The sequence below is a fragment of the Nuphar pumila genome, chromosome 10 (assembly GCF_984573655.1).
Source record: "Nuphar pumila chromosome 10, dmNupPumi1.hap1.1, whole genome shotgun sequence".
NCBI classification, from domain to species: domain Eukaryota; kingdom Viridiplantae; phylum Streptophyta; class Magnoliopsida; order Nymphaeales; family Nymphaeaceae; genus Nuphar; species Nuphar pumila.
In genome coordinates this window covers 94,245,319-94,262,380 of record NC_143258.1, presented here as the reverse complement: position 1 = coordinate 94,262,380, position 17,062 = coordinate 94,245,319, and the positions used below count along the sequence as shown (strand labels likewise).

Sequence of the window (17,062 nt, the reverse complement as noted above, 5' to 3'; positions counted from 1 at the left end):
ACTAGAAAGAGAGTACAAGTGGGTGACACTTATGGGCATACAAGAATACAAAAACATATACAATCAAGACCACTTATGGGTCAATACAAACACAAGCACACAAGCCACTTAGGGGCTAAAACAAAGAGTGAAAAATATAGATATTATTGAGAATGAATGCTTGAGAAAGCATTGAATTTACAAGAGGGGGAACACCCCTATTTATACACAAACACACACTGACACACACCATAGAGCCATTGGCACCTTCCCAACGGCTAGAAATAGAGACGTTGGGGAGGTCCCACAGCTAGAAATAGAGCCGTTGGGGAGGTCCCAACAACTCTATGGGCCTGTTACCTAAATGCCCTCAAGCTTACAAATTAAGTACTAAGTTATAAAAATAAAAGAAAATTTATAAAAGACTATTGTGCCCCTAGTGGGCACACCTTATTACAACACTGTGAAAAGATTGAAATACGTATTTCCTATTACAACACTATAAATACTATAAAATATATACACATACATATATATGAATAAATATATGTATATATGCACAATGTGAATTATATATATATATATGTTACAACATAACAACAATCACATAAGATCTCCATATTTTATATATAACAAAACAAACAAATGCATACTGAGGCTACTCATGGAATAAAAAACATTGTGAATACTACAATAAAAATACTATGTAAATTCCCTTGTGGGTTTAAAGTATTACAATTATTTTATATAAAATCTAGTTTTAGGGATAATCCCTGTCTTATTGGCAATTTGCAAAAATGTCCTTGCCTTATCTCATTTTGCAAAACCAACCCCACTTATCTAAGGTTAGTACAAAGAGGTCCTTCCGTTAAAAGGGTGTTAAATTAACTACAGTGAGACAGTAATTATGGTTTGGGGGCTATGTAAACTGACTATTCTGTCCCCATCAACTAAAATGGATGTAACTTATTGATGTTTTGAAAAAATGCCATTTATTGAGGGGGAAATGGTCATTTATGAGCATTTGGCCACTGCTACTAGAATGTGGGAATGACTCTTAACCCCAAGAATGAATTCACAAGGGTTAAGCAAAAGGGAGGGCACTGATTTGCAAGATCACAAAGGCAGGGACAATTTTGGAAATTAGCCATAATGCAGGGACTAGTTTGCAAAAAAACCAATATTTTAATACCACATAAGTCCAGGAGAAAATTAATGAACAAATCATTTGGGGAATTGGCAAGAAGACTACAGCATGGTTGCCCAAGACAATTTGCATTGTTGCTCATGATTGCTCGTAACACGCCAAGGGTTTCACAATGTCCTGCCTTCACGAATGGTAGTAGGGCACCCACTTGTTGGGTGCATATGAAGCTTTCTATAAAGAAGCTCAGGCATGTCAGTCTATTGAGGTATGTATTTACCATGCTTATAAAATAAGCTTCCCATTAACAGGAAACACATTTAGTGGAGGACTAGAAACAATTTTCCTTCAGTATGGGAAGGACCCTAGAAAAAGCATTTCCCTAGCTTTTTCCAAATTTCCCAAAGGCTTTCAAACAATTGTGATTCACGTTTCAGATTTAGCAATCCTCATTAACATGCTTCCTATGCTATGTTAACTTTTCGGGTAGACCTTAGTGAAAACAATGCATGTTGTATATAGTGAACAATGTATTTTAGTATTGGTGACATTTTTGTCTTTCTATATTGTCCTAGACTTCTATTCATGTGCTACATAATTAGGATATTTTGGTAATTTTATCATTCTTTCTTTGTAATTCACGGGCGTCTATGTATCCTCCAATAAGTTAGTGAAATAGATTATATTCAACCAGCACCTTTATCTACAAATATTACATTTGAATAGTATTAGAGCTTGTGAAGAAGTTTTTTTTTTAATTAGAGATATGATTCAGGTAAAAAACAAGATACAAAGGAAACACAAATAGTACAACAATGGAGCATGTGACTGCCAAGGCTTCCATCAGCCATTTCTCAACCACCTAGCACACCAGTTTGACATTCAGGTTTGGATAACTATGTTTTCATTAGAGCATCCAAAAAAAGGATTTTAGCAACACACCTCATATAAGTGGAGCGGGAGTAAGATACAAATTTTAAAATTTTCTTTGTTTTCATTAGGCAATCATACCTGGTTTTAGAACTTGATGCTTTCTGGACAGACTGAAGTGTTGTTGGATTAGTTCATCTAAAGTCATTTTTATTAGAGGAATGTTGGAAAATAAGTTTGTTGACCTTTTGAGCATTTATTTGGAGTTCCATTGATTATTTTTAGGTGAGAGAAATTTGTTCAGTGACAACCATTAGTGACTTGAATAGAATAGTGGTGTTGCGTTCCTAAAGTGGGTTAATATGGATTGAGATGAATTCATCCGGTTGATTTTAATGAAGTTGGATGAAACAACTGCAATTTAGACCAAAATTTACAAATACAATGACAAATGAAAAGGGTATTGGGGCTGCTTAAATGAGACAAAAATTAGTCCTGAAGTGGATGACGCGATTATGATATCCAAACCAAGAAATGGAAGATATGCTTGTCTCAATTCTTGGCTCCTAGAATCAATCAAACAAAATATTGTCACTAACACAGAAAAGACCAAGGATGCATGGCAATTCCTTGTCAGTAAGCCGAGTGGCATGAAGTTTTGAAAAAAGTGTAGCCAAACATCAAAAGAACAAATGTTTTGAGAAAATGTCATTCCCAGAACATTGTTTTTCTCATCAGCAGAACAGCTCCTAAGAATCACTTAAAGCTTCTTAAAGAAGGGGAAAAAAAATCAAACCTTGAATTTGCTTTGGGCAGCTGAAACTACTCTAATAACAATTCCAGCTTGAGCTTGTTCATCATTAATTGTCACACTGTAAAAGTGAGCTGATTGTTTTTCTACCTACAACAGAAACCATCTGCAAATTAGTTGACTAAAAAAATATATGATTCGTATAACCCCATGAATCAATTCTAATAATCACCTTGCTGCTCCAGGAACTTCCTATACGAAGAGGTCTAACAGTCACAGTCCCCTTCAATGCTTCCTCAAGGACAGAAGCTGAAACTGTGGTCTTGATAGGCACTCCCAACTTGCTGAAAAAAAGTTATCTCTAATAAACATCTATGAAGAGCAACTGGAGATGTCCAAACTTTAGAAAACAAGTTTTACCTGAACAGTGCTGCAAACATCGTATTTACGGCTCCTAAGTTGGACAGGTCAATCTCCATATCCATGCTCTCAGCATCTAATGCCTGAGAGAATCAAACATATATTAATTGAGATCATGAATGAAAGAGAAAATCAGAACATTAATATAAAATAGGACTGCAGTAAGGGAAAGATGATGGTGTAGCTCACATTAAAATGGATTTAAAGTACCATGGAAGTGAATATGATCACCAAATTGTAAAAACTTAACTAATCCAGGAGATAAATTTTAAAATACCTAAAATCAGAAAATATTGGTTATTCTACTTGAGATAATTTGCATCAAGTAAACGAATATAACTGAGAAAAAACAAGACATTCAGCAAAGTTACACATAAATGATAAGTTATTTGTTGACATGATTAGCACCATGTAAATATATGCAATCAAGAAAACAATACTGTTAAGATAAGTCATCCTCTTAATGGTTTAGTTTTACTCAAGGTTGCTTTTGGTATTTTCTAAATAATGAGGGACCCATATGTAAATATATTCATTTGGCTAATCTCTATTTAAACAATAGATGATTAGACCTAATTAACGTGCAGACGTCTTTCCCTCTCTCTCTTTTTTCTTCTCTCTCCCTTTCTCTCTTTTCTCCATATGGTATCAGAGCAGTCGACCCTGGGAGCGTGATCTCGCGTTCTGCGCCAAAAAAAACTCGAGTGAAGGATAGTAGATTGCGTGAAGGGGATCAAAAAGTGTGCCTGATCTATTTTTTAAGACCGAGAGCCGAGAGCTACAGATCTGATAACAGATCCGAGGTCTGACAAGAGTCATGACTCAGACATGTCATCAGATCTAAAAGTTACAGTGGATCATTTTTCTTTTGTCCAGATCGGGTAGTGACAGATCGGGTGCCGGCGTTTTTTTTTTTTTTTGCTAAATGTAGCCTATTGATGTGGGTTTCTTTTATGCTCGTGTTAGTTCAGATCTAATCACAGATCTGGAGTTGTCATGAGTTTGGTACCCAGTGGAGTAGTTTGTATGAGATCTGTTTATGAGTTTTGGTCGACCAAACCTAGTGGATACACGTTCGGGTGCAGTAGTAATATCGTGACATGGGTGACGACCTGATGTGTCGTGGGTCAATTTTTTTTGTTGCCGAAAACAGAAAAGGGTATTCTTATATAGTCGTGGATCTGCAATTTTTTTTGGATCTGATCGTATGTTCAGATCATATGTTCGAGTTGCTGTGAAGATTCAAAAGCTCATATCGTTGTCTGTGTTCTTTTTTGTATCGTGGATCTGCATAATTTTTTTTATAAACTAGTCGGTTCATATCTAATCACAGATCAGGTATTGTGGTGAAGGCAATCACCATAGCAGATCTGTATATTGTGGAGCAGAGCATTTTCTAACTATGACAATTTTTTATGTGCACTTGGACATCTATTTCAGCAGCTATATTGGTTGTGGATCCTTAGTCTGTGCTATTCATTATGGGTGAAGTTCAAAAATCTGATTATAAGAATGAGGCTATTGAGGAATATAAAGCCTTCGTTAATCCGTTCTCATATGGTTCTTCCGTGAAATTAAATAAAACAAACTACGCAAGGTGGTCCCGAACTTTTATGATGTCCGTGTTTGGGCACCGTAGAAAGCATATTCTATTGGAATCTGAACCAACTGATAAAACAGGAAAATATAATACTTGGGAAGAAGATAATGACATTGTTATGTCATGGATCATGAATAGCATTGAACCTCATATTGCAGATGGCTTAATTTATTACAATACGACTAAACAGATGTGGGACACTCTTCGAGATACGTATTCTCAAGAGACTAATGTGAGTCGTATTCTCCAAGTTGAACAAGAAATATAGAATTTGCAGCAAGGTGATCAATCTTTGGCTCAGTACTATGCCTCTGTTAAGGCTGCCTTTGAGAGACTGAATGATCATAGGCCTTTGTGTTGCTTAAAACAAAAAAATCATCAAGAACAGACTATGGTTGCTCGGTTCCTCACAGGCCTATCGTCAGAGTTTTCGGTTGCAAAAGTCCAAATGTTGACCGGGTCTGATGGTCTTACTCTTGCTGATGCATACAATCGATTGAGTAGACTAACCATCTTTTTTCCACAATCTCAACCTGCATCTCAGTCATCTGCTTTAGTTGTACCATCTAGTTATGGACGAGAAAATCCTATGAATGTTAGAGGCAGAGGTCGTGGAAGAGGTATGGGAGGTAGAGGTAAACTCCAATGTACCTATTGTGAAAAATTAGGACATTTAGAAGATCGGTGCTGGGATAAACATGGACGGCCTGCATTCTCTCCGTTGAAACAAAATGCTACAAAATTGGAGGTGGAGCATGAAACCAATTCTCCTAGTGAATCTATCACTCACAGTCGTGCAGAATATGAAGAGTTGGTCTCTCATCGTCCTTCAAGTTCTTCTTCTCCTGTAGCTGGTGTGGCCTACTCTACCGAAGACCATCTTTCTTCCAATGATAGTAAGTGGATTATTGACTCTGGTGCATCTAGACATCTATGTGGAAACTCTCAAAATTTTTCAGATCTAAAGGCTATTAATGCACATCGGGGAGTCTCATTAGTTGATGGGAGTTCCTCCCTGGTAATCGATCAGGGAAATGTCTCTATATCATCTTCATTGCAGTTGGAAAATGTTCTTCATGCTCCTTCATTTCCTCAAAGTTTACTCCCAGTGAGTTGTCTTACAAAAGAGCTAAATTGTAGGGTGATATTTGATCTTGTGTGTTGTCATTTTCAGGATTTGCTGACGGGGAAGAAGATTGGTGGAGGATATGAAGAAAATGGAGTCTACTACCTACATCACCCTGTGGTAAACAGTTATGTTGCAGTCGATTCTTCCTCGAGTCCTATTCAGTGGCATCGTCGTCTCGGACATCCTTCATTGTCGAAGTTTCGTCATGTCATTCCTCAAATCTCGTCTACTGTAAAGAGTCTTTCACACAATCAAGTCTACAAACAACTTGACAAAACATACATTCACCCAATATGGTAAACCAAAATAGCATACAAAATGCTCCACAGCACAAACATAAGAATAGTGCATAAATGCACTTGAATCTGAATATGTAAGAGGTAAAACCCTCTACCTTTGTATATAAATTACAATGGGCAGCATGCCCTTATTTATAGAGAGGTTACATGAGAGGAGCTATTAAAATAGCTGTTGGGATAGCTGTTGGGCTACTCCCAACAGCTCTAATTAGAGCCGTTGGGAGTAGCCCAACAGCTCTATTCAAACAGTCAACATTTTGACTGTTTGACAGAACCTGACAAAAAGGTTGTTGGCTGTTTTGACAGTCCAACAGCTCTAGTCAATTATGACTGTTTGACAAAAAGACAAAAAATAAGAAAGAAATAAAATTACAAAAATAAATAAATAAAAAAGTATTACAAGAATATAAGTATATACTTTAAATATATAGTTATATACATATATATATACATATACATACTCTTGTATTACGAAAAGTATGTATATATATATATAAATATATATATATATTCAAGTATATACATATATATGTCATTTTCTAACAGTCTCCCTCAAACTTATGGTGAAATCACCGAAAGTTTGTCAAGTAAAAAGTTGAATCTTGGTGAGCATAGTGCCTTGGTGAAGAAGTCAGCAAGTTGATATTCTGATGTCACATAGGGAAGATCAATAGTCTTCTTCAAATATTCTTCACGAACAAAATGGCAATCCATCTCTATATGCTTAGTTCTTTCATGAAATGTATGATTTCGAGCAATGTATATCGAACTTTTATTGTCACAGCACAATCTTGTAGGATTCTGAAGATGAATCCCCATATCTGAAATCAGTTGTTTGAGCCACACGACTTTCATAGTAGTAGTTGTCATTGCTCTATATTCAGCTTCTGTAGATGATAATGACACCTTTTGTTGTTTCTTGCACCTCCATGAAATCAAAGATTCACCTAGAAATATACAAAAACCAGTTGTTGAGCGCCTGTTATTTGGATCTCCTCCCCAATCAGCATCAGAATATGCAATAAGATCTAAGGAGGAAGAAGAGGACAGAAAGACTCCCTTATTTATAGTGCCTCTGATGTATTTAATAATTCTCATGACTGCACTCATATGAGCTGATGTTGGAGCATGTTGAAATTGACTGGCTATATGTACAGCATGGGCTATGTCTGGTCTTGTAATACTTAAATACATAAGAGATCCCACTAGCTGTCTGAAGGGAGTTGGATTGTCCAAAGGAACTCCATCATCGGCTCGCATTTTCATTCCAACAATCTCTGGAGTATCAACAACTTTATCATCTGAAAGTCCTGACCTGTCAATAATATCTGAAGCAAACTTTGTTTGTGACAATATGTATCCTCGGTTAGAGTATGAAACTTCTATACCAAGAAAGTATGTTAGAAACCCAAGATCTGTCGTTTCAAAAGAATTTTTCAAAAATTGTTTTACTTTCTTGATTCCCTCCTTGTCACTACCTGTAATTAACATATCATCAACATATAAAAGTAAAATTATAATACCAACAGAAGAGTTCTTGATAAACAAAGTTGTATCAGTATAGCATGGTTTAAAACCATACCTTGTAATAACATTGTTAAAAGTATCAAACCAAACTTTAGGTGCTTGTTTGAGGCCATATAATGCCTTTTTTAATTTAAGCACTTTACTTGAAGGAATTATTAATCCAGGTGGAATATCCATATATACTTCCTCATTGAGATTCTCATTTAAAAATGCATTTTTAACATCCATTTGAAATATATTCCAATTTTTAATAGTTGAAATAGCTACAAGCATTCGAACAGTGGTCATCCTGGCAACAGGAGCAAAAGTTTCTTCGTAATCTACTCCGTATTCTTGAGAATATCCTTTGGCAACTAATCTGGCTTTATGCCTTTCCAAGGATCCATCACTTTTGGTTTTTACTTTAAAAACCCATCTACAACCTATTGTCTTTTTTTCCTATAGGTAAATCCAGAATTTCCCAAGTATTAGCATCTTTAAGAGCTTCTAATTCTATGTGCATAGCTTTTATCCATTCAGGTAAATTTTTGGCTTCATTGTAACATGAGGGTTCAAAATATGAGTGGATAGCTATAAGACATGCTCTATGTTTAGGAGAGAATGAATCATAAGACACAAATTTATTTGGGATTCTTGAGGTTCGTTCTGATCTACGAATAGTGGTTTGTTCGGAAGGAATTTCTGATGCTTCATGATTACTTTGATTTACACCTTCATTGAATGCATTTCGATTTCTTCTAGTGTATACTATTGGTTCAAGTATTGTTCTATTTTCAATAAGAGGTTCTACATAAATATTTTCATCATTAGACAATAGTTTGAACAAGAAAGAATAATCAGAGTTTATGTCTTCCGACATGTTTTCTTCAAATCCACTTTCATTTTCAACAAAATTAACATTCCTTGAAATGAGAAGTTTATCATTTTTGGTATCATAACATTTAAATCCTTTTTGTGTTTCTGAATAACCAATGAACGCACAGGAAATAGCTTTAGAAGATAGTTTATCTCCTTTATCATTCAAAACATAACATTTGCAACCAAAGATTCTCAGTCTTTGATAGTCAGGTTGATATTTGAATAATTTTTCAAAAGGAATTTCATTAGATAAAGTTTTAGAAGGCATCCTATTTATAAGATATACTGAGGTTAATGCAGCTTCAGCCCAAAGATTTTTTGGAACATTTTTAGCAATAAGAAGAGTTCTTGTAGTTTCCATAATATGTCTGTGTTTCCTTTCTGAAACTCTATTTTGTTGTGGGGTTCTAGGACATGATCTTTGATGTAAAATTCCTTCATTTTCTAAAAATTGTTTAAACTCATTTGACAAGTATTCTCCTCCAGAGTCAGTTCTGAGAATTTTGAGTTTACTTTCAAATTGATTTTTAATCATGTTATGGAATGTTTTGAAGGTTGCAAATAGATCTGATTTATATTTAAGAAAGTAAATCTAACAATATCTAGTGAAGTCATCAATAAACACAACATAGTAGGAGAATCCGCCTTTAGAGGCTACAGGAGCAGGACCCCATACATCCGAATGAACTAATTCAAAAGGCATTGAGGAGTAAAAAGTTCTTTGACCATAAGGCAAGACTGTCATTTTACCAAGTAAACATTCTTTGCATTCAAAATTATCTTTACAAAGATTCTTGGTAATAGGTACAAAATTTAATTTTCTTATATTTGGATGCCCAAGTCTATGATGCCAAGTCCGTATGTCTTTTGTTTGGGCAGTGTTGCAAAATGATTCCTTTGGAATACAAAGGAAATCCATATAATAGAGATCTCCTTGCCTAGAACCTTCCCCAATCAATTTTCCGGACTGGCGATCCTGCACCCAACATTTACTTGATGAGAAAATGACATCACATCCATGATCCGAGATTTGAGAAACAGAAAGTAGATTAAGATAAAGTTTTGGTATAAGTCTTATTTTCGGAATATAAAAGTTGTTATGTTTTGACAAATCATTTTTAAAAATTCCAACACCCTCTATTTCCAAGGCAGTACCATCGGCAGTGGAAACAAATGATGCATTTGAATTAGTTTGACATTCGGATAGTATAGATCTATGTGGGGTCATATGAAAAGAAGCTCCTGAATCAAGAAGCCAAGAGCACATACCAGGAGAAGAGGTTGCAATGGCCGCTCCTGAGGTAGATCCTTTAAGCAGTGGTTGCAATGCCTCCGTCAGTTGAGATAATGATTTGGTGAGGTCTTTGAGATTCAAAGTATCTTCATCTTGTTTTGATGGTGCAGCCGCAACACGCTTTTCTTGAGGCCTATATTTGTATCTAGGACATTGAGGCTTAATATGACAGGGCTCATTACAATTATGGCAAATGATTTTTGATTCTCCTCGATTCTTATTAAAATGAGGAGGTTTATATGGCTTGATATAGTGTCCTGGTTTTGATGCGGCAAGTGCGCAATACTCTTCTTGACCATTGCTAGAAGTAGCAAGCACACTAACATTTTTATTCATGTTTAACCTAGTCTCTTCTCCACTAAGTTTAGTGAGAATCTCATGAATAGGAGGAGGTGATGAAGATGATAGCAAGGAGGCCCTTGTTTGTTCAAACTCGGGTCTCAAACCATAGAGAAAAGCGAAAAGTCTCTCTTCTTCAACTTGAACTCTCCGCATTTCTATACACTTTCCTTCCCATTTGGGTTCAAATTGGGCAAGTTGGGTCCAAATGGAAGATAACTCCATAAAATAATCTCTTATATTCTTATCTCCTTGTTTAATGTTTCTAACTTTTTATTGAAGATAATACTTGTGAGCCGTATCTTTTTCGGTAAACATACCTCTAAGATATTCTCATGCTTCATTTGCCTTTTTGTAACACAAAAGGTTTGAGGCAATTTTTGTCTCAACTCCACTAAGCATCCATGAAAGAATTTTGGCATTTTTCATTTCCCATTCATCTAATTTTTTGTAGTATTTTTTTGTAGTATTCTCCCTTGATGAATGTCTCCAAGTGTCCCGCCCAAATGTTATAGTTGCTTCCTTCAAGTTTGAATGGCGGAATGAAGTTGGAGTTGCTTGTATTGTGCGGAAAAAATTCACCCATGATGAATCCAAAGAAAAAAAGGAACCACCAATCACGAAAGAAAGAAGGCACGCTTTACGAGGCAGCTCACCAATGCACGGTTGATCATACACCAAGCTCTGATACCATGTAAAGAGTCTTTCACACAATCAAGTCTACAAACAACTTGACAAAACATACATTCACCCAATATGGTAAACCAAAATAGCATACAAAATGCTCCACAGCCCAAACATAAGAATAGTGCATAAATGCACTTGAATCTGAATATGTAAGAGATAAAACCCTCTACCTTTGTATATAAATTACAATGGGCAGCATGCCCTTATTTATAGAGAGGTTACATGAGAGGAGCTATTAAAATAGCTGTTGGGATAGCTGTTGGGCTACTCCCAACAACTCTAATTAGAGCTGTTGGGAGCCCAACAGCTCTATTCAAACAGTCAACATTTTGACTGTTTGACAGAACCTGACAAAAAGGTTGTTGGCTGTTTTGACAGTCCAACAACTCTAGTCAATTATGACTGTTTGACAAAAAAACAAAAAATAAGAAAGAAATAAAATTACAAAAATAAATAAATAAAAAAGTATTACAAGAATATAAGTATATACTTTAAATATATAGTTATATACATATATATACATATACATACTCTTGTATTACGAAAAGTATGTATATATATATATAAATATATATATATATATATTCAAGTATATACATATATATGTCATTTTCTAACACCACATCATTCCAGTGTGAAGCATGTCAGTTGGGCAAGCATCATCGGAGTTCGTTTCCTTCTAGTCAGAGTCAGTCCAGTCATAAGGTCTTTGAACTTCTTCATGCGGATGTATGGGGTCCTAGTAAGATTCCTACCAGGATCCAATATCGTTATTATCTTGTCATTGTCGATGATTTTTCTAAGTTGTATTGGGTGTTCTTAATAAAAGAGAGATCTGAAGTTCCTAATATTCTAAAATCTTTGGTCATTTAAATAAAAACTCAGTTTGATTCAGTTGTCAAGATTATTCGCAGTGACAATGCTCTTGAGTTTAAAACCACATCTCTATTGCAATTTTACCGGGATCATGGAATTCAACCTCAAACCTCATGTGCCTATACTTCTCAACAAAATGGGGTGGTTGAACGAAAACATAGGCATCTCCTAGACGTAGCACGCACTCTTATGATTCAATCCAATGTTCCTGCCTCATATTGGGGTGATGCAGTTACCAGGGTGTATTATTTGATCAACCGCATGCCTTCATCGTCTGTGGAAGACCAAATTTCTTTACAAATTCTATATCCAAGTGCACCTCTCTTTCCTCTTTTGCCCAAGGTATTCGGGTGTGTTTGCTTTGTGCACAGATTTGGGCCTGATCGTGATAAGTTAGCTCCTCAAGCCTCTAAGCGTATATTTATAAGCTATCCAAAAAAACAAAAGGGGTATCGATGTTATGATCCAATCTCTCGTCAAGAGTATGTCAGTGCGGATGTATCTTTCTTGGAGTCCATTCCATACTATTCTAGTACCGGTACTCGGCTGCAAGCTGATCAAAATGACTCTTTTTCACTTCCTGTTCCTCCTGTTCCTCTTGTTCCTTTGGAATCGGTGCCCTCAGTTTCGCATACAACTCCACCTACCTCACGGTTTCACAATCCACTATTGGTGTATGTGTGTAGATCTCCATCTCCTCCAGTGCCTCCATCTTCTTCTTCCCCTGAGGTAAGTACTCCTGATAACAACAACATTCATGTTAATGATGACAGGCCAATTGCTCTGCGGAAGGAGACACGGCAATGTACCTTACACCCTATTTCTAAGTTTGTGTCAGATGCCAAACTCGGCAATCAGATGAAAGCTTTTATTCCAGCCTTATCAGCTGAAACTATTCCGATGAGTTATCAAAAGGTAGTCCTCGATAGTCGATGGAAGCAGGCTATGCAAGATGAAATGGATGCTTTATTGTCTCAACAGACATGGGACCTCGTTGATTCCCCAGAAGATGTGGACATTGTTGGATGCAAATGGGTATATACCATTAAGTATAATTCAGATGGTTCAATTGAGAGGTATAAGGTTAGGTTAGTAGCAAAAGGATATACTCAGACATATGGGGTTGATTTCTTTGAGACCTTTTCTCATGTTGCACGAATGGGCATCATTCGTCTTGTTCTGTCAGTAGTTGTTCACTGTGGATGGAGTTTGTGTCAGCTCGATGTGAAAAACGCATTCTTGTATGGAGATTTGTCTGAGACAGTCTACATGCAGCAACCTCCTGCGTTCGAGGTTGAGGGGGAGTGTCAGAAGGTGTGTAGATTAAGAAAGGCGATATATGATCTAAAGCAGAGTCCTCGGGCATGGTTTCAAAAGTTGTTTGAGGTGATGTCAAAGTTTGGTTTTAATAGATCAGCGTCAGATCACACATTATTCATTAAGAAAACTAACTCAGGTATAGTTGTTATGGTGGTATATGTGGATGACATCATTCTTACAGGAGATAACATGAATGATATTGCAGCTACAAAGGCTTATCTTCAAAAACATTTTGTTACTAAAGACCTTGGGTCCCTTAGATATTTTCTGGGCATAGAAGTGGCCAGGGGCAGTGAGGGTGTGGTTCTGTCACAACGAAAGTATGTTTTTGATTTACTAAAAGAAACAAGAATGTTGGGAGCTAAACCAGCAAATATTCCCATGGAGAGCAAAGTTCATTTGTTGGATGAGGGGTCAAAACCTGTTGATAACAAGAGCTATCACTCAGTGGTAGGAAAGTTACTTTATGTGACAGTCACGAGACTTGATATCGCTCTGGCTGTAAGCAAGGTTAGTCAATTCATGGACAAACTGACTGAGGTACATTGGAATGCTATAATGATGATACTTAGGTACTTAAAATCCTCTCCTGGAAAAGGGTTGTTATTCAAGAAAGGAGGCACTCTGAAGGTAATCGCTTATTCTGATGTTGATTATGTTGGGTCTGTAGAGGATAGAAAATCTACCATAGGATTTTGTGTATTTGTGGGAGGTAACTTAGTCTCCTGGAGAAGCAAGAAGCAAATTGTGGTTGCTAGGTCAAGTGATGAATCAAAATATAGAGCTATGGCTCAAACCGCAGCTAAATTAATGTGGATTCGAACAGTGCTGACTGATCTTCAAGTGAAGGTCCTATCTCCTATGATGATGATATGCGATAACAAGGCAGCTACATATATAGCTAATAATCTGGTATTTCATGAGGACAAAACATATTGAAGTTGATTGCCACTACATAAGAGATATGGTTCAAGCTGGACATATCTCTACCAAGCATGTAATCTCTGAAGATCAAGTTGCAGATATTTTTACAAAGCCTCTTGTCAGGCCCAGCTTCTCAAAATGTTGCGGCAAGCTGAGCATGATTGATATCTATGCTCCAGCTTGAGGGGGAGTGTTAAGATAAGTCATCCTCTTAATGGTTTAGTTTTACTCATGGTTGTTTTTGGTATTTTCTAAATAATGAGGGACCCATATGTAAATATATTCATTTGGTTAATCTCTATTTAAACAATAGATGATTAGACCTAATTAACGTGCAGACGTCTTTCCCTCTCTCTCTCTTTTCTTCTCTCTCCCTTTCTCTCTTTTCTCCACAAATACATTCAGCAAAAGTAGAAGAACCCAGTCATTCTAGTCTATGATCTGCAATCTACCAAGCAAAAGTGATGTTCCATGTCCCCGAACAGCTTTTATCACAAGAAAGCAGCAGTTTAACAAACAGTAACAACTAACAACCTTCCCCTTAATCCAAACAATTTCATCCTCCACAAAAAGCTGACTTCATGATCTTCTAACTTCCTCACTATAGCATCCTGATTCATGATTTCATCATCTTAATGCCTTCCCAAAATATGATCCACCATTGATTTGCATTATATGCACTGACTGAGCATGCAACAACAGTTATATTCAGAGGAAGTGAAAGCCTGAAGCTCTTCCATGATTAGATGTTGAAACAACCATTTGTCATTCCAATGGTTGCCATCCATCCTTCCAAGATTGTGAGGGAATTTTAGCTGTCACATGGACACTTCATTTTCACTTCCATTTTGTATCCCTCACATACTGAAGAAAGTGAAGTAGAGAAGATGAAATGAGAAAAATAGAGAAGATAGGATATTGGTTGAGAGAGAGAGCGTAGGAAGAATGTTTAGGGCATGATAATGCTGCTCATTCACATTCCAAAATTATATTACAAGGGTATAACTCTTCCTAAGACAAAAAAGGCCCTATACAATACAAAAATGACATATATGTACAGTACAGGAAAAAAGACAAAAATGCCCCTGACAAGCAATAGTAAATGCATGTCAATTCCCATATTCTCTTCAACAAAATAGGCTAACATAACTGACAACAAATGTCATAATTTAAGCACTATTTTAAAACCTAATTGCAATCTTGTGCATATAAATACTGGTTTTCTATTTCCAGATAAACCAAACACTAAAATTGCTAGCAAAAATTTGTAGCAGCACAGAATATTATAAAGTAGCAGACATTTACCTCGAAGCCAGCACTATCATATTGCCTTCTTTTCTCTGGATCGGATAAAATGCTATATGAATATGCAACCTCTTTGAAAAGTTCTGAAGCTTCAGGATTGCTTCCATTTTTATCAGGATGGTATCTGATCTCAAGACAGAACAAAAACATAAGGAAAGTATCTAGTATAATACCTGGACTGTTAAAAAGTTCATTATCCATCAAGTTAAAACTTCCAAATGGTAATATTAAGAAAACTAACAAGAAATAAATCATGGAAACTTTTTGGATGACATGAGGCATTCGATGCATTGTATTAGTAACCCAACAAAATATTAAAAAAATAAATAAATAAAGAACTTAAGTTCTAGAACTGGTTTGATCAGATTATCATGTCAAATCGCAAACAAGTACAGGTACTCATTGCTAATAAATTCTGAAAAGTGAGACTTATAGAAAGTTGTCTATGATAATGTGTTAGTAGTTAGTACACATTAAAATGAAATACAAATGCAATCACAGAGAAATTTTCATTATTATTACATAATAACATTATGCAACTATATATATATATAGAGAGAGAGAGAGATGAAGGACAACTTCGATGGATATTCCCCATCAAACAACTGCCAAAAAAGACTAATGCCAAGACAAGCCATTATGGCAAATCCTACCTAAAGAGGTCATCCAATGTATAAGCTAACTGTTAGGCAAAGTTGACAAACTGACTTCATTATAGCGGCTGGTGCAGTACTATAAGACCTTAAAACCTTTCACAACACATCTAGCTGTAAAATCTCTCCTCTACTGCAACAGGGCTAATTTTAACATCACAGCCATCTGCACTCTACCAGGAAATCTCCACAAGAAATGATACCATATCCCATATATGTTCCCAAGTAGCAAAGCCCATCTCTCCATCCACAGAGTTTCTCAATCCAGAATGATGATGCAGTAGCATTAGCAGGAAATGATATTCACAAATCACACAATTTGATGTTATATAAGCCAAAAAATAATTGCATCCCATGCATAATATGTAACTTGCATGTTATGATGATTTGAGTGAGCGTATTTCTGTTTTATTGTTAAGGAAAATGGGCATTTTAGGATAGCTGGAAATAGGGTACAAATACATTTAGGAAATGATGGCTCTAATTCAAGACACATTCTTGTTAAGGTGCAGGTTTCTGTAAAACCCTATCCCTAAGCAAAAAAGGAGACACTGCTAACTTAAAATAAATAAGAAATTGCTGGCAGAAGTAATTTTATGATTTTATCAGCATTAAAAACAACCATAATCCAGCTAGCAGCGGCAGCTTCCACATCTCTAGTCAGGTTTGGATCAATGATTGATCCAATATCTGTATAGAGTTGACGCAGGTAAAACATGAAACCAGAATGAGCAAAGACATCAACGATAGGGACAGGAAGAGAGAGTAATAAGGAACAGCGGAAAGAGGGGTGAAATAAGCAAAACATAGATGTCACAGCAGCAAGTCATCAAATCACTCGCATTCAAGAACTTCAAAAATGAAATCTGCTTTCAATAACTTCAATGACAAAATCTGCTAACGCTGCAAGTTTCTTGCCAAACGCATTCTTTTATATTTAAAAAAGAAAAAGAAAAGAAAAAAATAACGCATTAGCTGTCGTTCACAGACATTTTGTTTAGAATCAAGAACAAAAGATCAATGGTATAAATCGTCTACCCTAAGGTTTCAGAGCAAGTGGTAAGCATAATAACATAAATAATCAACC

The 17,062-nt window shown here is 36.1% G+C and overlaps 1 protein-coding gene across 2 annotated transcripts in view; it reads right to left on the bottom strand.

Annotated features, from left to right (window-relative positions):
• LOC149827415 (chaperone protein dnaJ 15-like) overlaps window positions 1-17,062 on the bottom strand; it is a 35,172-nt gene that overhangs the window by 17,337 nt on the left and 773 nt on the right. For both annotated transcript variants that reach the window (XM_090019357.1, XM_090019358.1), the window contains exons 3-6: window positions 15,323-15,446; window positions 3,165-3,247; window positions 2,977-3,088; window positions 2,790-2,894 (exon numbers count right to left, since the gene is read on the bottom strand). In XM_090019357.1, coding sequence (XP_089875483.1) covers window positions 2,790-2,894; window positions 2,977-3,088; window positions 3,165-3,247; window positions 15,323-15,446 — 424 coding nt within the window. The remainder of the gene's footprint in view (window positions 1-2,789; window positions 2,895-2,976; window positions 3,089-3,164; window positions 3,248-15,322; window positions 15,447-17,062) is intronic.